This window comes from Thalassophryne amazonica, chromosome 18, assembly GCF_902500255.1.
Source record: "Thalassophryne amazonica chromosome 18, fThaAma1.1, whole genome shotgun sequence".
Lineage (NCBI taxonomy): Eukaryota > Metazoa > Chordata > Actinopteri > Batrachoidiformes > Batrachoididae > Thalassophryne > Thalassophryne amazonica.
Window position 1 is genome coordinate 33,928,847 of NC_047120.1, and position 22,812 is coordinate 33,951,658.

Genomic DNA, 22,812 nt, shown 5'->3' on the forward strand with positions numbered 1-22,812 from the left:
TGTGTATGTAGCTAACTATACTAAATGAGCTCTAGACCTAAATATAAACTAATGCTGTCCCTGTCACGTAGTAATTGGCAATAACACTGTCGCTAGCAGTCTCCTCCTCTCACAAACCCAGTTTGTGCCGCGATTCAGATCTCATTTAAATACTTGGCGGGTCGTATTGACATGCCCAGATTATTCGACTTTCCCGCGAAGCTCGACACGTGGTGTGACGTAACGAGGCCTCGCTCGCAGTGGTCACGTGATGGGGGCGTGCTCGAAACGCTGCTCACCGACACTTCTGGTTCACAAAGCTCGATGCTGTGTCGAGCAGCCTGACTCGAGCTTAACATCACTAGCGTACAGTGACATTCCTATGATCAATAGACAATCTTCACAAATGAGGTACTGCCACACAGATGATAAAGAGGGGAGGGTATATTTTGTGGGCTTTCAATATAGTTATTTATAAATAATGATGACCAGATAGATTTTTATTCAGTCAGCTTTTCACTGGGTGAACACATATATTAAGACGAATGCCTTCTTAAATGGCATAGGACAATCCAGAATATTCCAAATTAACTTTTTTTTCCTACAACCTAAGCCATATTAAATCAGTGTTAGCAGGCGACTTCTGATTACTAAGATCAACTTTGACACCTGCTTTTTTTGAAAGAAATCTTTTAAATTTTTTAAGATACAGTGTGGGATTTGGTGCTATCTAGTGGCAAGGTTGGCAAGCTGGTGATCTGGCACTCGTGCTTCTTTGGTCACGTGAAGTTTACATTTGGAAATTAATTCATAGCACAATGGTGAGTCTGGCATGTTCAGGGTTTTACCCCTTTTGTGGCTAGATTTCTTTTTTTTTTTTTTTTTTTTTACTTTGAGAGAGTGAATTTGGAGCTAGAATGTGTGTATGTGTGCTGCGAAGCTCACTGTGTGTGTGTGTGTGTGTGTGTGTGTGTGCGCGCACACATGCATGCACTGTGCAGCTGACGAGACGCTCGTTTTCTCCCAGCAGATGTGTTTTTTTTTTTAGATTTTATTGATAACACTCATAATTAATTTTGCACAAAACTGATCCTGCAGCAGAGATTGTTACTGACAGGCTGTGTTTATGACTCGTGGTTGCAGGTGCAAATCAACCTTCTTGGAGCCACAGCTTTTACTGTGACTACATCAAAATTAACAGTTATCACTTAAAAACGAGTCATCATAACACAATATCACACTTATGTCAACTTTGAAATTAATCTGTGCCTCAGTTCTTAATGTTAACAGCTACATTCCATTGAAACACATGCTGGGACGTTTCTAATAGCGACGTCACCTGTTGGAAACAACCGAGTATTCAAGAGTACTTTGTTTTCGGACGTCTCCATAGCTGTTTGTTGTGAATGCCGTATACTTTGAAACCGGTCACAGAAGTGCACAAAGTAATCCCAGTGGATCGTCGGATGGTCACTAACAGCCTAAATCTAAATTGTTATGATTTTGGTGCGACATGTCCTTTAATCTATGTTGTCTCAATCAACCCAGCGCTAAAAGTAGGTACCGGCCTCGGCTAGGAAAGTAACTGTGTGGCATCATTAAGGGTTTTGAGCATCTGCTCGACGCTTTGAGTTTAACATCAGTTGTAAAAGAAAAAGTACATTTTTGTTAACAGCGATATTACTGACAATGTAGAAAAACTAGTACAGTCACTTTTTCTGAATTTTGGTATCGACTTGGTACCAATGTACTGGTTCTCATGACTTCCTAAACATTAAACATTTCTTAAATCATCAGGTTTCAGTGGGTTTAAAGTTTTTTATTTAAGTACTGCTCAATCACAAAGTGCAGCTTTTGGATCGCCATTTGGGTATCTTCGGGGGATATCCCCAGATGCCACACAGCCCGGACAGAGTTTCCAAAATGAGGGAACATGAGCACTTGCACCACCTGCCCCAATGCAGCCTCTTCTCCCTCACCAACCTGGGACATGTAGGTACAGAAGTCTGAGGGACTCAGGCGAGGTTCCTGTATACTAAAACGAAGGATGTTCGTCTCTACAGCTGCCATGTCGACGGCAAACAGATCAGGATCACAATCTGTCAGTGCTAGGAGAAGAAACAAGAACGAAGAAGCGACACTGCAGTGGCAATCAGGCATATGCTTGCAGAAATCTCTATGCTATAAGCAAAACTTTTACTCACCTTTAGCAAAGGTCTTTGCATTGTGGTGATCTTCTGCTAGTCTTCCTGCCATCTCAACCAGAGCCAGTTTTCCAGCTGCTGCTAGTATGCCAGCTTGGCGCATTCCTCCACCGAGAGCTTTACGGCATCGTACTGCCCTGGATATGAAGTCTTTGGGTCCGACCAGCATGCTACCCACAGGGGCACCCAAACTCTGTAACACCCAGTTCAATGAAAGTTTGTGCATTACAGACCAAGTCATATTAAAGCATTGTAAGCTATCAAACCTCAGAGTGCTGTACTCACATTAATGATTACTTAATTTGCAAGAAATTCTGTTTTTGAGAAATTAGTTTAGAGAGGAATGAAAAGAGTGAACTGCGCAACTGTCCCAGGAGTTTCGGAAATCCAAAGTATACTCGAAATAGCAATTAAATAATGCTAGCAAATGCCTCTGTAATTGTTGACATGATCATGGTATGATGTCTTTGGAAATACAGATAGCTAGGTGTATTTTTTCCAATATACTGGTTGGTAATAAGTAAGCAACCCATCACCGCTAATGTTGCACACTGAGCTCACTTTTCATTTTAATTCTACTGAAAACACACTATAGCAAACAATAACACCAAAATCCATTCATTGTCTAAATATACTTATTCCATTTCAGGGTCACAGAGGGCTATGGCCTATCCCAGAGGTCAGTGAGTGAGAGGCTGGGTACACTCTGGATAGTCTGTTGCAGAGTTGACACTTAAAGACAAACGCATTCACACTTACAGTCAATTTAGCATCATCAATTTACCTATCATGCCTGTCTTCGGAAGTGGGAGGAAGCCGGAGCACTTGGAGGTAACCCACACAAACATGGAGAGAACATGCAAACTCCACACAGGAAGGACCAGGTCGGAAGGGAACCCAGGACCTTCTCCCTGTGAGGCAACCGTGCTAACCACTAAGCCACTGTGTTGCCTATATAAACTAAAATAATTACAACATGAAATACTTTCTGAGCCTCTGTGGTAAAGGAGCCAATGTAGACGTGATGCTTTGTTACTATTACAGGGCTCCAGGCTAACTTTTCCCCTGGTCGCACTGGTGCTACCAACTTTCTCAGTTGGGCTCATGGTTGGTCTTTGGTTGCACCATTTTAAGAAAAAAAAATTGGTCCTGCAGCGTGCTATTAATTAATTAATTGTATGTTGATGAATAGTGGTCTGAATTTGCATGCCATAGCTTTCCATTGGTGTAAAGATTGACAGCGACTTGAGACCTGACAAAGCAATCTGAATACTATTTTCTCTTCCTATTCTAACATAATTTTAAAGGAAAATGCAATGAAAATGTTACCCGCGTAAAGCAGAACAAAAGCATGTAGCTATGCTTTCTGGAGACCAATAGATTTCAACACATCTAAAACCCCTGTCACACCTTGATTTAGCCAACACATGCTGCGTGTATTAAAAACGCTGGCACACGTCTAATAAGTTATGGGTAAGTTTTGTGTAAGTTAAGAGCACGTTGAAGCACGATGATATACGTCGTAGTACAGCGAGGTTGTCGAAAAATTTTGGGCATGCACAATATTTTGGACGTATGCCAGCATGTGGCTCTTACATCACGCATACGTGGGACATAAGTTGTAGGTAAGTTATGCACACACCCACACGTTATTTACATTGGGGAAAAAGTCAGAATACGTTATTTTCGGGAGATAATGGACTTTCTATCTAACCGTAAGAGAACTTTGTGAGGAGCTCCGCAACACTGGCTGGCGATCACGCACAATCCGTGCGTGGTGACTCCTTTGGTGGAGCGAACTTTGGAAATCACAAGTGGATGACTGCTCAAGATTTTTTTTTCTCTCTCACTGGAGGTGGTAGGGTTTATTTTTATTTTACTTTGAGTGTCTGTCTTGACATGAGACTGTTCTGTAACGGAGAAGTGTGCACCGCACTCGTGCAATGTTCACACGCACTAAGTTTTTGCACAGTGGAAAGTAGCTGATTTTACCGTGAATGCATCAAAATTAACAGTTATCACTTAAAAAGGATTCATCATAACGGACGGTAAACACTCGGTCCGCACTGTCAACACGTCGGCCTGATATTTTCACGTACAGACCGAGCAAGCGAGGTTAATAATGTTTATTATATAGCTAATATATACAACCCCTGGCAAAAATTATGGAATCACCGGCCTCGGAGGATGTTCATTCAGTTGTTTAATTTTGTAGAAAAAAAGCAGATCACAGACATGACACAAAACTAAAGTCATTTCAAATGGCAACTTTCTGGCTTTAAGAAACACTATAAGAAATCAAGAAAAAAAGATTGTGGCAGTCAGTAATGGTTACTTTTTTAGACCAAGCAGAGGAAAAAAATATGGACTCACTCAATTCTGAGGAATAAATTATGGAATCACCCTGTAAATTTTCATCCCCAAAACTAACACCTGCATCAAATCAGATCTGCTCGTTGACACTGACCCTATATGTCTTTTTGCAAGGAATGTTTTCACAGTTTTTGCTCTATGGCAAGATGCATTATCATCTTGAAAAATGATTTCATCATTCCAAAACATCCTTTCAATTGATGGGATAAGAAAAGTGTCCAAAATATCAACGTAAACTTGTGCATTTATTGATAATGTAATGACAGCCATCTCTCCAGTGCCTTTACCTGACATGCAGCCCCATATCATCAATGACTGTGGAAATTTACATGTTCTCTTCAGGCAGTCATCTTTATAAATCTCAGTGGAACAGCACCAAACAAAAGTTCCAGCATCATCACCTTGCCCAATGCAGATTCGAGATTCATCACTGAATATGACTTTCATCCAGTCATCCACAGTCCACGATTGCTTTTCCTTAGCCCATTGTAACCTTGTTTTTTTCTGTTTAGGTGTTAATGATGGCTTTTGTTTAGCTTTTCTGTATGTAAATCCCATTTCCTTTAGGCGGTTTCTTACAGTTCGGTCACAGATGTTGACTCCAGTTTCCAATTCGTTCCTCATTTGTTTTGTTGGGCATTTTCGATTTTTGAGACATATTGCTTTAAGTTTTCTGTCTTGACGCTTTGATGTCTTCCTTGGTCTACCAGTATGTTTGCCTTTAACAACCTTCCCATGTTGTTTGTATTTGGTTCAGAGTTTAGACACAGCTGACTGTGAACAACCAACATCTTTTGCAACATTGCGTGATGATTTACCCTCTTAAGAGTTTGATAATCCTCTCCTTTGTTTCAATTGACATCTCTCGTGTTGGAGCCATGATTCATGTCAGTCCACTTGGTGCAACAGCTCTCCAAGGTGTGATCACTCCTTTTTAGATGAAGACTAACGAGCAGATCTGATTTGATGCGGGTGTTAGTTTTGGGGATCAAAATTTACAGGGTGATTCCATAATTTATTCCTCAGAATTGAGTGAGTCCATATTTTTTCCCCTCTGCTTGGTCTAAAAAAGTAACCGTTACTGAGTGACACAATTTTTTTTCTTGATTTCTTATAGTGTTTCTTAAAGCCAGAAAGTTGCCATTTGAAATGACTTTAGTTTTGTGTCATGTCTGTGATCTGCTTTTTTTCTACAAAATTAAACAACTGAATGATTATCCTCCGAGGCCGGTGATTCCATAATTTTTGCCAGGGGTTGTAAACATGTAAACACGCAAACTTACAGTATCGCCCGAATATGAAAGCTGCTGATGGTTTTGGGCTTTTAGTCAAACCTATTCGCTTTCTTCACCTCCATGAAGAACTTGCTAACAGATGGTCCAGTCATTAGCTAGTAAGTGTTCTATCTGTGTGTTTTTTCCGATGCTGCTTAGATATTTATGGAGTACGTTTGTGTCTGACTTGGTTTTTCCAATCATTGTTTTTAGCTTTCTGGTTTGTAACGAATCTGATACGTGATCCAGACTGATTGTCACGGTAACAGTATGATATGGGAAAATATCAGACTGGAAACCAGCCAATCAGAGTGCACGTAGCATTGTAGCCATATAATAAAATCATTTATTGCCCCACAATGAGGAAATGGGCAAAAATCACTCCGGGTTCAGGCTGGTCCATGAGGCATTAACCACAAACTGCTAAAGTTCACCTTAAAAAAACTAAAACCCCAGTGTTGCTGATTCCAATGTCCTGACTGGGTGCCTCTGACATACACTCAACAAATCAGATGACTAAATCAGATGACATCTATACTCAACAAAAATATAAATGCAACACTTTTGGTTTTGCTCCCATTTTGTATGAGATGAACTCAAAGATCTAAAACTTTTTCCACATACACAATATCACCATTTCCCTCAAATATTGTTCACAAACCAGTCTAAATCTGTGATAGTGAGCACTTCTCCTTTGCTGAGATAATCCACCCCACCTCACAGGTGTGCCATATCAAGATGCTGATTAGACACCATGATTAGTGCACAGGTGTGCCTTAGACTGTCCACAATAAAAGGCCACTCTGAAAGATGCAGTTTTGTTTTATTGGGGGGGGGATACCAGTCAGTATCTGGTGTGACCACCATTTGCCTCATGCAGTGCAACACATCTCCTTCACATAGAGTTGATCAGGTTGTCAATTGTGGCCTGTGGAATGTTGGTCCACTCCTCTTCAATGGCTGTGCGAAGTTGCTGGATATTGGCAGGAACTGGTACACTCTGTCGTATACGCCGGTGCAGAGCATCCCAAACATGCTCAATGGGTGACATGTCCGGTGAGTATGCCGGCCATGCAAGAACTGGGACATTTTCACCTTCCAAGAATTGTGTACAGATCCTTGCAACATGGGGCCGTGCATTATCCTGCTGCAACATGAGGTGATGTTCTTGGATGTATGGCACAACAATGGGCCTCAGGATCTTGTCACGGTATCTCTGTGCATTCAAAATGCCATCAACAAAATGCACCTGTGTTCTTCATCCATAACAGACGCCTGCCCATACCATAACCCCACCGCCACCATGGGCCACTCGATCCACAACACTGACATCAGAAAACCGCTCACCCACACGACGCCACACACGCTGTCTGCCATCTGCCCTGAACAGTGTGAACCGGGATTCATCCGTGAAGAGAACACCTCTCCAACGTGCCAAACGCCAGTGAATGTGAGCATTTGCTCACTCAAGTCGGTTACGACGACGAACTGGAGTCAGGTCAAGACCCCGATGAGGACGACGAGCATGCAGATGAGCTTCCCTGAGACGGTTTCTGACAGTTTGTGCAGAAATTCTTTGGTTATGCAAACCGATTGTTTCAGCAGCTGTCCGAGTGGCTGGTCTCAGACGATCTTGGAGGTGAACATGCTGGCTGTGGAGGTCCTGGGCTGGTGTGGTTACACGTGGTCTGCGGTTGTGAGGCTGATTGGATGTACTGCCAAATTCTCTGAAACGCCTTTGGAGACGGCTTATGGTAGAGAAATGAACATTCAATACACGAGTAACAGCTCTGGTTGACATTCCTGCTGTCAGCATGCCAATTGCACGCTCCCTCAAATCTTGCGACATCTGTGGCATTATGCTGTGTGATAAAACTGCACCTTTCAGAGTGGCCTTTTATTGTGGGCAGTCTAAGGCACACCTGTGCACAAATCATGGTGTCTAATCAGCATCTTGATATGGCACACCTGTGAGGTGGGATGGATTATCTCAGCAAAGGAGACGTGCTCACTATCACAGATTTAAACTGGTTTGTGAACAATATTTGAGGGAAATGGTGATATTGTGTATGTGGAAAAAGTTTTAGATCTTTGAGTTCATCTCATACAAAATGGGAGCAAAACCAAAAGTGTTGCGTTTATATTTTTGTTGAGTATGTATGTTGGGAGTGAATCCTTCTGTAGTATTTTTGGGGTGTCATTTATTCTAATTCACTCTTCTCTGGAACAGGTGCTAATTCACATACACAAGGAATTATGGAGGTTTACACATGGAATTTATACAATTATCTGGGTTTACGAGTGTTTGCCGAATCTGGCATGATACACCCGTACTGGGACGAGCCCATCATACTAAAAAATGTACAAGAAGTTTATAAAAATGTTATAAGAGGCCCAAAGATATTTTTTTCTTTTGAATCCCTGCAGATTATGTTTGTGTGTTTCCAGTCCCACCTTAGAGAGGCAGGCGCTGACAGTGTGTACGTGTTGCAGGATGGTGGAAGGAGGCACCCCCTGTGCCACAGCGGCATTCATCACTCTGGCTCCGTCCATGTGAACCGACAGATTGTATTTGTCTGCTACTGCACGCACCTTGAGGATGGAAGTGTATCACATGAAGGTGACCAAATCTTTGAGAGCTGTGCATGTCTGAATCGTGAGCATCTGCAAGTAGTCCAGCTACAGCTGGTCGACACGATGACATATTTGAGTAAGTCTCTTGGAGTGCAACGCGTCTAACGCACCTCCGTCAGAAAGGACAGAGGCAGCACACGTCCTCCCAGGATATTGTGAGTGTTCTCCACACATATGAGGCGTGAGCGGGGGTAGTGGGGGTCAGGATAGTCATGACGGATTTTTGTCACCAACTGCTCCAAGTCGAACGTTCCATCGGGAAATGTGTTCACGGTGGTGGCGTGCACGCCGGCCAGCTGTGTCAAAACACAAACATAGGTTTCAGTATTAGTAGATGAGCAGGATGAGCTAAAAGGTGCCTTGACACTTGCACGCATTTTGGTTCCGCACTTACGCGCAATTTGTTGTGACAATGCCACCCGCTGTGTTCCCAAGCTGGTGTGCTTTGTGCCACTGGACACTGCGTGTATAAAATAATTATTTTGTAGTGAATTAATCATTTTCTGTCAGAGTTTGGCTCTTGAAAACCCCTCTAATCGCTTCCAGAATCACAGAGGACCGTTTCAGCTGCAGCTTCTCTATCTCTCTCCTGCGCTCCATGAGGTGGAGAACACATTTGGAATAGTTTAAAAGGTAATTATTTGTAATATTTATATTGTAATAGCTTGGTACAACAGCTGCATGTTTATTCCTTCTCATGAGTAGCTGTAAAATTATGTTTATGACAGATTTAACATCTCGTTATAATTGAACAGATGAGCTGTGCTGTGATGCGGTGCTCTGACGCACTCACACTCAGTGTTTTTTTAATTGTTTGCGCAATGTTCACGTGAAGGTCACATAATTAATGCATGACAGAGATTTTGAAAATTTCAAAATTTTCTTTGCGCACTTGCGCGAAGCCACATACAGTTTACAACAAGTTTACTCTTGTGCACGACAGATTACGTGCAAGTGCGCGGATCAAATTTGTGCAAGTGTCAAGGCACCTAAGGAAGGCTCAGCTTGCTCACCTGTGCGCTCCCTCCTTGTTCATAGATGTGCAAATGGGACAAATCGCCGACAATCATCTCATCACCCCTCTCCCTGCAGTGCACCATGACTGCATGGAAAATGAAATATGACCACTGTTAAATATTCAGACACAGCCAATTAAAGCGCAGCACATCTCAAACTCTGGTTCTGTTTACCTGCGATCAGATTACTCATGGTTCCAGACGGAACAAACAGTGCTGCTTCCATTCCAAACATATCAGCCGTGATTTTCTGCAACTCTAAAGAAATTATGCAAATAATGCAATGTATCAGTGTAGAAAAAAATACAAAGTAAACATGCATATGTGCATGAGAGCTAATAATAATATTTTTATTTGTGTGATGCACAAGACAGTAAAGGTTGGAATCAAGGTGAGAAAGTGATGAAATTATTAGCTGAGCTAATAGGATCAATAAATGGAATAGTCTTGACCGTGTTGAATGTTTGGTCTCCACAGTAAAGGTCAAACAATGTCGACATCCATTGGTTTCAATTGCATATAACATATATGCAATTGAATATATATATATATATATATATATATATATATATATATATATATATATATATATATATATATATATATATATATATATATATATATATATATATATATATATATCTTGCTTGCCTCTACTGGTGGTTGGCTCTCACTGCGGTATTGTATCACTTCCTGTTCCGGAGCACAGCGGTGTTTTGCTGTATCTGTTAGCTGTTTAATCTGCGCAGTTAGATTGATCTAGTTATCTAGATTACGATTTGTTTCCCAGTGTAATCTTTACGTGCCTTAACTAAAGCACTCCTTCTGCTGAATCACCTCTAAATTAGTTACACATTATTCACTTTGCGTGTTTTTAGGAATCCGCTAGCTTAGCATAGCTACTAGCTCTTAGCCGGTTTAGCATGGCGGCTTCTCCTGTCTTTCCCGCACTTTTCTGCTCTGGGTGTGAAATGTTTAGTTATTCCTCGGCCTCCTTTAGCAGTAATGGTACTTGTAATAAGTGTACCTTATTCGTAGCTTTGGAGGCCAGGCTGGGCGAATTGGAGACTCGGCTCCGCACCGTGGAAAATTCTACAGCTAGCCAGGCCCCTGTAGTCGGTGCGGACCAAGGTAGCTTAGCCGCCGTTAGTTCCCCCCTGGCAGATCCCGAGCAGCCGGGAAAGCAGGCCGACTGGGTGACTGTGAGGAGGAAGCGTAGCCCTAAACAGAAGCCCCGTGTACACCGCCAACCCGTTCACATCTCTAACCGTTTTTCCCCACTCGGCGACACAACCCGCCGAGGATCAAACTCTGGTTATTGGCGACTCTGTTTTGAGAAATGTGAAGTTAGCGACACCAGCAACCATAGTCAATTGTCTTCCGGGGGCCAGAGCAGGCGACATTGAAGGAAATTTGAAACTGCTGGCTAAGGCTAAGCGTAAATTTGGTAAGATTGTAATTCACGTCGGCAGTAATGACACCCGGTTACGCCAATCGGAGGTCACTAAAATTAACATTAAATCGGTGTGTAACTTTGCAAAAACAATGTCGGACTCTGTAGTTTTCTCTGGGCCCCTCCCCAATCAGACCGGGAGTGACATGTTTAGCCGCATGTTCTCCTTGAATTGCTGGCTGTCTGAGTGGTGTCCAAAAAATGAGGTGGGCTTCATAGATAATTGGCAAAGCTTCTGGGGAAAACCTGGTCTTGTTAGGAGAGACGGCATCCATCCCACTTTGGATGGAGCAGCTCTCATTTCTAGAAAGCTGGCCAATTTTCTTAAATCCTCCAAACCGTGACTATCCAGGGTTGGGACCAGGAAGCAGAGTTGTAGTCTTACACACCTCTCTGCAGCTTCTCTCCCCCTGCCATCCCCTCATTACCCCATCCCCGTAGAGACGGTGCCTGCTCCCAGACTACCAATAACCAGCAAAAATCTATTTAAGCATAGAAATTCAAAAAGAAAAAATAATATAGCACCTTCAACTGCACCACAGACTAAAACAGTTAAATGTGGTCTATTAAACATTAGGTCTCTCTCTTCTAAGTCCCTGTTGGTGAATGATATAATAATTGATCAACATATTGATTTATTCTGCCTTACAGAAACCTGGTTACAGCAGGATGAATATGTTAGTTTAAATGAGTCAACACCCCCGAGTCACACTAACTGTCAGAATGCTCGTAGCACGGGCCGGGGCGGAGGATTAGCAACAATCTTCCATTCCAGCTTATTAATTAATCAAAAACCCAGACAGAGCTTTAATTCATTTGAAAGCTTGACTCTTAGTCTTGTCCATCCAAATTGGAAGTCCCAAAAACCAGTTTTATTTGTTATTATCTATCGTCCACCTGGTCGTTACTGTGAGTTTCTCTGTGAATTTTCAGACCTTTTGTCTGACTTAGTGCTTAGCTCAGATAAGATAATTATAGTGGGCGATTTTAACATCCACACAGATGCTGAGAATGACAGCCTCAACACTGCATTTAATCTATTATTAGACTCTATTGGCTTTGCTCAAAAAGTAAATGAGTCCACCCACCACTTTAATCATATCTTAGATCTTGTTCTGACTTATGGTATGGAAATAGAAGATTTAACAGTATTCCCTGAAAACTCCCTTCTGTCTGATCATTTCTTAATAACATTTACATTTACTCTGATGGACTACCCAGCAGTGGGGAATAAGTTTCATTACACTAGAAGTCTTTCAGAAAGCGCTGTAACTAGGTTTAAGGATATGATTCCTTCTTTATGTTCTCTAATGCCATATACCAACACAGTGCAGAGTAGCTACCTAAACTCTGTAAGTGAGATAGAGTATCTCGTCAATAGTTTTACATCCTCATTGAAGACAACTTTGGATGCTGTAGCTCCTCTGAAAAAGAGAGCTTTAAATCAGAAGTGCCTGACTCCGTGGTATAACTCACAAACTCGTAGCTTAAAGCAGATAACCCGTAAGTTGGAGAGGAAATGGCGTCTCACTAATTTAGAAGATCTTCACTTAGCCTGGAAAAAGAGTCTGTTGCTCTATAAAAAAAGCCCTCCGTAAAGCTAGGACATCTTTCTACTCATCACTAATTGAAGAAAATAAGAACAACCCCAGGTTTCTTTTCAGCACTGTAGCCAGGCTGACAAAGAGTCAGAGCTCTATTGAGCTGAGTATTCCATTAACTTTAACTAGTAATGACTTCATGACTTTCTTTGCTAACAAAATTTTAACTATTAGAGAAAAAATTACTCATAACCATCCCAAAGACGTATCGTTATCTTTGGCTGCTTTCAGTGATGCCGGTATTTGGTTAGACTCTTTCTCTCCGATTGTTCTGTCTGAGTTATTTTCATTAGTTACTTCATCCAAACCATCAACATGTTTATTAGACCCCATTCCTACCAGGCTGCTCAAGGAAGCCCTACCATTATTTAATGCTTCGATCTTAAATATGATCAATCTATCTTTGTTAGTTGGCTATGTACCACAGGCTTTTAAGGTGGCAGTAATTAAACCATTACTTAAAAAGCCATCACTTGACCCAGCTATCTTAGCTAATTATAGGCCAATCTCCAACCTTCCTTTTCTCTCAAAAATTCTTGAAAGGGTAGTTGTAAACAGCTAACTGATCATCTGCAGAGGAATGGTCTATTTGAAGAGTTTCAGTCAGGTTTTAGAATTCATCATAGTACAGAAACAGCATTAGTGAAGGTTACAAATGATCTTCTTATGGCCTCGGACAGTGGACTCATCTCTGTGCTTGTTCTGTTAGACCTCAGTGCTGCTTTTGATACTGTTGACCATAAAATTTTATTACAGAGATTAGAGCATGCCATAGGTATTAAAGGCACTGCGCTGCGGTGGTTTGAATCATATTTGTCTAATAGATTACAATTTGTTCATGTAAATGGGGAATCTGCTTCACAGACTAAAGTTAATTATGTAGTTCCACAAGGTTCTGTGCTAGGACCAATTTTATTCACGTTATACATGCTTCCCTTAGGCAGTATTATTAGATGGTATTGCTTAAATTTTCATTGTTACGCAGATGATACCCAGCTTTATCTATCCATGAAGCCAGAGGACACACACCAATTAGCTAAACTGCAGGATTGTCTTACAGACATAAAGACATGGATGACCTCTAATTTCCTGCTTTTAAACTCAGATAAAACTGAAGTTATTGTACTTGGCCCCACAAATCTTAGAAACATGGTGTCTAACCAGATCCTTACTCTGGATGGCATTACCCTGAGCTCTAGTAATACTGTGAGAAATCTTGGAGTCATTTTTGATCAGGATATGTCATTCAAAGCGCATATTAAACAAATATGTAGGACTGCCTTTTTGCATTTACGCAATATCTCTAAAATCAGAAAGGTCTTGTCTCAGAATGATGCTGAAAAACTAATTCATGCATTTATTTCCTCTAGGCTGGGCTATTGTAATTCATTATTATCAGGTTGTCCTAAAAGTTCCCTGAAAAGCCTTCAGTTAATTCAAAATGCTGCAGCTAGAGTACTGACGGGGACTAGAAGGAGAGAGCATATCTCACCCATATTGGCCTCTCTTCATTGGCTTCCTGTTAATTCTAGAATAGAATTTAAAATTCTTCTTCTTACTTATAAGGTTTTGAATAATCAGGTCCCATCTTATCTTAGGGACCTCGTAGTACCATATCACCCCAATAGAGCGCTTCGCTCTCAGACTGCAGGCTTACTTGTAGTTCCTAGGGTTTGTAAGCGTAGAATGGGAGGCAGAGCCTTCAGCTTTCAGGCTCCTCTCCTGTGGAACCAGCTCCCAATTCGGATCAGGGAGACAGACACCCTCTCTACTTTTAAGATTAGGCTTAAAACTTTCCTTTTTGCTAAAGCTTATAGTTAGGGCTGGATCAGGTGACCCTGAACCATCCCTTAGTTATGCTGCTATAGACGTAGACTGCTGGGGGGTTCCCATGATGCATTGTTTCTTTCTCTTTTTGCTCTGTATGCACCACTCTGCATTTAATCATTAGTGATCGATCTCTGCTCCCCTCCACAGCATGTCTTTTTCCTGGTTCTCTCCCTCAGCCCCAACCAGTCCCAGCAGATGACTGCCCCTCCCTGAGCCTGGTTCTGCTGGAGGTTTCTTCCTGTTAAAAGGGAGTTTTTCCTTCCCACTGTAGCCAAGTGCTTGCTCACAGGGGGTCGTTTTGACCGTTGGGGTTTTACATAATTATTGTATGGCCTTGCCTTACAATATAAAGCGCCTTGGGGCAACTGTTGTTGTGATTTGGCGCTATATAAAAAATTGATTGAATTGATTGATTGATATACTACACTGTAATAAGATAACTAAGCATGACAGATGGTGCAAACTATTCGTTTTTACAACTCTATTTGCTCAACCAATAATTTGCGTTACTTTTTACCAAAATTGGAGCAGCTTTGCAAAAATGCAATGCATCGCCAAGGTTTTGGCAAATTTTTATGAAATACCTTTCCTCATGTCGTTCTATTATGTTATAACAAATAAGAATGTGATGTGTTCCCTCTAAAGCTGACTGCTAGCAACTGATGCACTCTGCAGGCAAGAAAAATTCATGCATGCACAAGAGGCTTCCCTACGCCTCACCACCAAACAACATTCCCGTGGGATAAAATAAGCACATTCAAGAAGGACAATGGTTGGCATGAAGCTGGACTCTCTATTGATGGTGGCGGAGAAGAGAACACTGGACAAACTGCTGGACATTATGGACGATTCCAGTCACCCTCTGCACACCGTTATCAGCAACCAGAGGAGCCTCTTCAGCCACAGACTGCTCCTTCCCAAGTGCAGGACCAACAGACTGAAAAACTCCTTTGTCTCTCAGGCCATCCAACTGTACAACTCCTCACTTGTGCGGAGGAGGAATAACAGGAATACAGAGGACGGGAAGGAGAGGAGCAGTAGTAGACAGTAGTTCTGGTATTTATTTTTGTATTTACTTTTTGCAAATTGTTTCTTACTTCTACTTTTGATACTCTGTGTGCTTCTTACCCTGTATGCTATTGTCCAATGCTGCTGGAGCCACAATTTCCCTGAGGGAGTCTTCCCAAGATATGAATAAAAGTTCTATATAATCTATCTCAATTTTGACTACGTAAAAAAACACTGGGCCGATTTCCTCTAGTTTGAGATCAGGAAAAAAAATGGGGGTTAAACATCCGTAACGGGAGATGACCCTGAATTAGTGAATAGCTCTCAGACTTCATTTGTATCATCAAGCATTATGAAATAGAAACAGTATGGTACTGTACAGTAAATATGTCTGCAACCATGCAAGAAGCACAAAGTCTGGGAAGCCACAAGACAAACATGAGAACTGCATACTCCAGTATCGGACAAGCACATCCCCATCCTTTCATTTCAACTCCACTGCGGTGGGGTAGTGAGAATGTATGAACAAAAATCATTGCGTTAAAGTGGCTCAGGGTTGTTTCTATGGCAAGCCAACAGTGCCACAAATATGCTACTTTCAATCACGTCTCATCAAAAATACGCCTTAAAAAAATGCAGTTTTGTCAGTTATTACAGAGCATTTTCACCGTAATTAAAGACGATACCGTTAAATGTGCCGCAATGTGTCAAAAAATACGCAGTTTTTCCACGCTGCAATGGAGCCCTTAAAAGCACCGTAAAAAATACCATTTAGATGCACACAACACATGTAAAATATGCGCGTCTGTGCACATCGCAACGCGCATAAAAAACAGTGTTTGTGCAGTATGATAATTATCTCCATTGAAGAGTTTGCGCCCAATCGATGATCAATACAAGCAGACCGAATAAGTCCAGCACAGATCTCTTTGTGGCAAACTTTGCTCTAACTTACCCGTTTTGTCATATATATATATATATTATATATATATATACATATACACACAAGGTCTATTAGAAAAGAAACCGACAGTTTTATTTTTTTTTAAACTATATGGATTTGAATCACGTGTGATTACATCAGCCAAGCTTGAACCCTCGTGCGCATGCGTGAGTTTTTTCACGCCTGTCGGTGACGTCATTCGCCTGTGAGCACGCCTTGTGGAAGGAGTGGTCCAGCCCCCTCATCGGATTTTCATTGTCTGAGAAGTTGCTGAGAGACTGGTGCTGTGCTTGATCAAAGTTTTTTCAAAAACTGTGAGGCACATCCGAGTGGAGACCATTCGAGAAATTCAGCTGGTTTTCTGTGAAAATTTTAACGGCTGATGAGAGATTTTGGATTGTTTCTATCGCTGTAAGGACTTCCCACGGAGCGGGACGTCGCGCAGCGCTCCGAGGCGCTGTCGTCATCCTGTTTCAAGCTGAAAACCTTCAAATTTAAGCCTCTGTAGACCCAGGACGTCGTGAGAGAACAGAGAACTTTCAGAAGAGGTCAGAATCAGCAGTTTATCCGGACATTCCACTGTTAAAGGAGATTTTTTTAATGAAAGACGTGCGGACGGATTGGCGCGTCGGCTCGCAGCCGGCGCAGCGCGCCCGCCACGGGAAAAACACCTCCGTGTTGATAACCATCTGTAAAAATCCAGGCGGCTTTTGGTGGCTTTCAGTTGAGTGAGTATCTGAGAAATTGTTTAACAGCAGAGCATGTTCCAACTTGTCCTTAAGGCTTCCAAAGGAGGTGTTTTTCCTGTGGCGGGCGCGCCGCGCCGGCTGCGAGCCGACACGCCAATCCATCCGCACGTCTTTCATTAAAAAAATCTCCTTTAACAGTGGAATGTCCAGATAAACTGCTGATTCCGACCTCTTCTCTCACGACGTCCTGGGTCAACAGAGGCTTAAATTTGGAGGTTTTCAGCTTGAAACAGGATGACGACGTCGCCTCGGAGCGATGCGCGACGTCCCGCTCCGTGGGAAGTCCTTACAGCGATAGAAACAATCCAAAATCTCTCATCAGCCGTTAAAAGTTTCACAGAAAACCAGCTGAATTTTTCGAATGGTGTCCACTCGGATGTGCCTCACAGTTTTTGAAAAAATTTTGATCAAGCACAGCACCAGTCTCTCAGCAACTTCTCAGACAAAGGAATTCCGACGAGGGGGCTGGACCACTCTTTCCACAAGGCGTGCTCACAGGCGAATGACGTCACCGACAGGCGTGAAAAAACTCTTGCATGCTCACGAGGGTTCAAGCTTGGCTGATGTAATCACACGTGATTCAAATCCATATGGTTTTTTAAAAAAATAATAAGGTCGGATACTTTTCTAACAGACCTCGTATATATAGGATAGAAGGGTCATGTTTAGTGAATTGACAGATTTGGGTTGTAGTACCTTTTCCTTGAGGGCAATACTAGGGCATGGCTCTTCCCCAAAGAAGAGAGCGAATTTGGTGGTCTGTTTTTCAAAAAATTTTCTTATGACCTGAGGGGGTAAGCAATGCACTGAATGTGCCTAGACTGCCGACAACCAAGAAGAAGAAGAAAAACAGCGTATTTTTTTACGGCGCATTTAACGGCATTGCCTTTAATTGCGGTGAAAAAAGCGCCGTAATACCTGTCAAAACAGCGTTTTTTACAGCGAATTTTTGGTCATACGTGACTGAAAGTAGCATATTTGTGGCACTGTTGGGTTGCCATAATATATATTTTTTAATTCAAAATAAGATATACAGTACAACAAAAAAGGAGGGCAACAATAGCAAACATCCAAACAAGTGATAAAGGAGGAAGAAAGAAGAAAGAAAATAATAATAAAAAGTAAAAATAAATATAACAAACTAGACACAGAAAGGGGTAAATACATTGAAATCAGGAAAATACAACACTTAACATTAATCACGGGGGGGGAGCATATACATAATTACCTTTGGTTACTACCATCACCACAGCCAACAAGATTAATCATACAACTGTGGTAATGACAGTACCATGAGAATATATGACAGTAGATATCTTATACCAACAATGGTAAATGAAGTACCACAAGGGACACATACAATAACATACGATTATCGATGCTGTCTGTTATGCTAGGCTGTTATCCACATTCACAGTTACAAGCACAGGAATTATATAAGAAAAGAAAGGCAGAAAAACCAAAAAAACAGCTGAACCAGGAAGCAGGCACAATACATATATAAGTAGGGCAGACCAGGGTAATTCCATAACGGGAAAATTCCATAACCAGATTTATTTTCTCCTGGTTATGGGTCTTTAGGATTGTAGGGGAGAAAGTTATATTTCAGGTAGAGCCCGACCGATATATCAGCCATCCAATATTATCGGCCGATATAAGCCCCTTTCAAAGTACTCACTATCAGCCAAAATTTTGCGGATAGAACGCCGATAATTTCTCATAAACAGAACAGTTACTGAAATAATGTTTGTGTCGGCAATGTAAAATGTCCTTGCACCGTTTGTAGATGGAGCTCTGACTCCATTCCACTGAGAGCTGCTTACACCCCTGCTTAAATGTGTTCATCACCGGCCCCCGTAGTTCGCCGTCACACAGCACTGATCGGCTGACAAAAGCATACAAGTAAGTTTATAAGGATGTTGTTTGTAATACCTTTGCGATTACATTCACATCACATTTCTCCCGTTTCAGTTCAACTCAGTTTGATTAACTCAGTTTAAGTAGTAATGTGTCAAATGTGCTTCATTGCGTCGGTCATGCTTTTTATTAAGCCCACGTTGTGTAGACCTTATTTCTGGCATGACAAACTTTCATTTACTGCTAAGAGGTTGAAACATTCAGATTCACTGGTCGTCCAGAAGGATTCCGGGAATTACTGCCGTTCGCCATTAACCCTCTGGGGCCGACGCTGTCGTATATGACGGCTGGGACCAAATTTTACTAAATTGTAAATAACCTTTTAATGGTATGAGATAGAAACTTACTTTTTTTTTTTTTTTTTTGCTGAAAAGTTAACTGCGGACTTTCGATCCACCGTGAGCCATCTTGGTACTCCTCATGGAAGATGTGTGATGATGTGCGCAACGCGAGTGTCCAATCAGAATTGGTTCTCCGTCACAAGGTTTTCCAAAATCCAATCATAGGGCAGATTTACCTCACGTGATATGGCAAAGATTGTTATCAGGAGTGATATCTTACTAGTTGGCCCGTTTGAATAGCCCCCTAACTGCTCCAATTGCATTTTTTGAACTTGAAAATTCTTCTCTGTTATAAAGTTAATCAATATGAGGACAAAGCTTCAGCTTTTCGCTCATACCTTTTTTGTTAAGGGTCCAAAAAAGAACATTTTATTCATTTACAAAAAAAAATAATAATAACATCGGCTGATTTATCGGCTATCGGCAAATCAGCCGATTTATGGATTATCTGCATTTTTTTTTTCATCCAAATATCGTTATCGGCATCGGCCTCAAAAAAATCCATATTGGTCGGGCTCTAATTTCAGGTATATTTTATAGCAAGGCTGCTGATTGGCTGTTGACCTTTGAACCTATCTGGCCAAAAATATGGCAGTTGAGCAGACAACAAAAAACAATCCATATTTTTAGGGTCCAAAACTACACCATCCAAGCTTTCATTTTGGTAAATATGTTTTATAAACTCTCAAATAATTTTACAGAATTGATATGTTTTCAAAATAAAGGATCTAATAATGTAAAAATATATATCTTGACCTTCAGACTCAGTTGTAAAATGATTTGACATATTCTCAACACTGTGAATGGGGTAAATCCATACCCCTGGGTGTGGGATTACCCCAGAGGTAAACAACACACACTTAATTTCTTAGGAATGCATTAATTGATATGGGATTACTCACACATACGTATATTTAATGATTAAAAAAGTGAATTTTGTCTTTTTTAATTACTATTTTTTCTCTCTTTCCAGCAAAAATGGTGCGTTTTGATATTCTATTGGAATGTGAAACTAAAATGGGTTTAGCAAGTTGTTGTTTCCTTAAAGTTTAAATTTCAAGATTGACTAAAAGATATATGAGTGAATTTCTTACATTGTTGAATGTTTTACTGTTAACGTTAATGGGGTATGGAATTGCCCCGTTCCAAATTTTATTGAGATTTTTGTAATTTTAATGAATCAATATTATATGCATGTGCAAAGGTGTAGTTCATTTATGTTTTTGTTTAGTGGGTACTGATTGTTAGAATGAGTTTGAATTGATTCTGCTGCTACATGGTTAAAATATTATGCCCTATATATGGGGGGGGGGGGGGGGGAATAGAGGAACATATTGTATCTGAAAATCACTTGCAATTCATTAGCTTAAGATATCAATACATTTAAACAATATGATATTTTTCACAAATATTCAACGTTTTCAGAGCTTTCATATTATGGCTCGCCATAATACGCCACAGTTTTCAGTCGTGCGTCAGGTGTCGCGTTCGTGTGTGTTTTGACCATTAACTGTCGGATCTTCTCCCATCACGTCGTCTCCGACCTCCGCCTCCGCCATGGCTCGTCGCATCGCTGCTCCGGGTTTGGTCACCGTGTCGCTGCGGAGGTCCACCACCCGCACGCGAGCCGCCGCGGCCGGTGAGCGGAACCGCGTCTTGACGGTTTTATAGTAAAACCGCGCGGAGCTGCACCGCAGCGCACGGTGCGGCTTCTCAGAAAGGACGACACATTTCCATAAAGTTCTGAGTGAACACATGATGTGATACGTCAAATAATACTCATCTGTCGTCTTTCTCCTTTTTTTTCCCGGTTTGCTGGTGGATTTAAAACTCCGATTTTTTTGGATCGAACTTTGTATCGTTGTAATCGACAATCATTGACTTGCACTGGCTGGGGTTACTGCAAGGCAAGTTAATGGATAACCGATCCACATTGTGCACAGAGCACTGTGAGCCACCAGGCGGCGCCAAACTCCGCTTATTCTGACATACAACACAACTCGTGACTGGTAATGTGTGGATTTTCACAGTAATCCAGATTATTATGGTTTTCCCACGAATTTATTCGGATTATTATTATACGATGGACTGTTTACATTTAAATAACAGCAGCCTGAAAGCAGCCAGATTACAAAACGGCTGAAAAAAAAATATGACAGGGGGTATTGGAGGGAATGTGAATAAATAAATAAATAGTAGTAGTAGTAGTAGTAGTAGTAGTAGTAGTAGTAAATGGGTACTAGCCTGATCTTGGAAAGTAACCTGCAATGCATTTTCCTGCCATCTTGGAGGAATTGTAGACTTTCATCTGCTTTGTGGTACCGTTTCTGGGGATAATCACAGGCACCAATGGCCCTTGGTGTCTGTGTAGGACTTCTGTGTGAAGGAAAATAATTATCTGGACTTTTGCTGTGAAAATCATCCGTGGTTCTCTCTGTTTTAAATAAAAAACAACCTTCTTCCGCGGCTGTTATTTTGTTGCCAATCATCTAACTGCAATGGAAAACTTAACCGATCAGCTTCTTTCAAAGTGAAGTCAAATTGTGACAGCAACATGTCAGCACAATAAAAAGCATCAGTGTCGTTTGATTGCTGATTTGCCAGAGGCGCTATCTTATGATGTTTGTGCAAAACGAAGAGCTGCTCCTGTGCCTATTGAAAAACAGCTGTCCACGTTCATCAGAAGCTTGTTGGACCTCACTGGTTCTGTCTTCATCCTGCAAGTCACCTCATTATGTTTATAGTGTAAAATGTGCGGCCTCGTGTCCTGGCAGTTTCTTAGTGGTGAGGAAGATCATCATTTGGTAGATTCCTGGACGGGATGGTGGAATTCTATATCCAGTTTCGATCTAGAGACATCTGTGCATGGGTTTGTTAATGCGGGAATGACGTTGCACACTGACAAACATGCAGCCCTTGACAGATCCTTAGCTTGTTCTTATAGGCGGTAAATCCCAAGCAATCAGGGTTTGAGGACCTGCTGCAGCCTTCATCTGCCTTTACAGTAACTGGGTTACAAGCCATCATCTCCTCTGCTTGATCCGCCATTGAGGACATCTTTTTCACTAGAGCCTCATACACCATCTCATGTTTAGCACTCTTGTTGGGCCTTCGTGGTTACCGCAGAGGCCACATGGACCTCACAATGTTTTACCACCACAGGTAATTTCCTACTTGATCTGTTATCCAGGTGTCACACTATGGTCGAGGGGTTGGATTTTGATAGCTGGGGCCTTATATAGGCCTGGGCAATACAACAATTGTAAAAATGTATCGCAATAAAATTTACAGGGATTAAGATGACAAGGTTATAGCATTTACAGTGCATTCGGAAATTATTCACAGCACTTCACTTTTCCCACATTTTGTTATGTTACAAACTTTTTCCAAAATCTAGTAAATTAATTTTTTTAACCTCAAAATTCTACTCACAACACCCCATAATGACAGCATGAAAAGTTTGCAAATTTGCAAACATTTCAAAAAACTT

General features: G+C 41.4%; 1 protein-coding gene and 1 long non-coding RNA gene across 2 annotated transcripts; one reads left to right on the forward strand and one right to left on the reverse strand.

Moving 5' to 3' along the window:
* Window positions 1-1,777: 1,777 nt before the first annotated feature.
* On the reverse strand, window positions 1,778-21,186 carry tha1 (threonine aldolase 1). The gene is made up of 7 exons (XM_034194289.1): window positions 20,827-21,186; window positions 9,655-9,738; window positions 9,478-9,566; window positions 8,575-8,760; window positions 8,285-8,422; window positions 2,184-2,376; window positions 1,778-2,087 (listed from the first exon to the last, which is right to left on the reverse strand). Exons 1-7 carry the CDS (start codon window positions 21,077-21,079, stop codon window positions 1,789-1,791), a joined length of 1,242 nt encoding a protein of 413 aa, XP_034050180.1. The 5' UTR covers window positions 21,080-21,186; the 3' UTR covers window positions 1,778-1,788.
* On the forward strand, window positions 8,665-19,985 carry LOC117531267. The gene is made up of 3 exons (XR_004566594.1): window positions 8,665-8,794; window positions 17,111-17,121; window positions 19,976-19,985. It is a non-coding gene; the product is annotated as an uncharacterized LOC117531267 (long non-coding RNA).
* Window positions 21,187-22,812: the final 1,626 nt, after the last annotated feature.

Excerpts from the sequence above, each read along its gene's own strand:
- tha1 (XM_034194289.1), bottom strand. The coding sequence starts at position 21,079 with ATGTGTTCACTCAGAACTTTATGGAAATGTGTCGTCCTTTCTGAGAAG. Across the intron at positions 9,739-20,826 it reads AGAAGATCCGACAGTTAATG|AGTTGCAGAAAATCACGGCT; the intron begins GTCAAAACACAC and ends TAATTTCTTTAG. Across the intron at positions 9,567-9,654 it reads CATGAGTAATCTGATCGCAG|TCATGGTGCACTGCAGGGAG; the intron begins GTAAACAGAACC and ends TTTTCCATGCAG.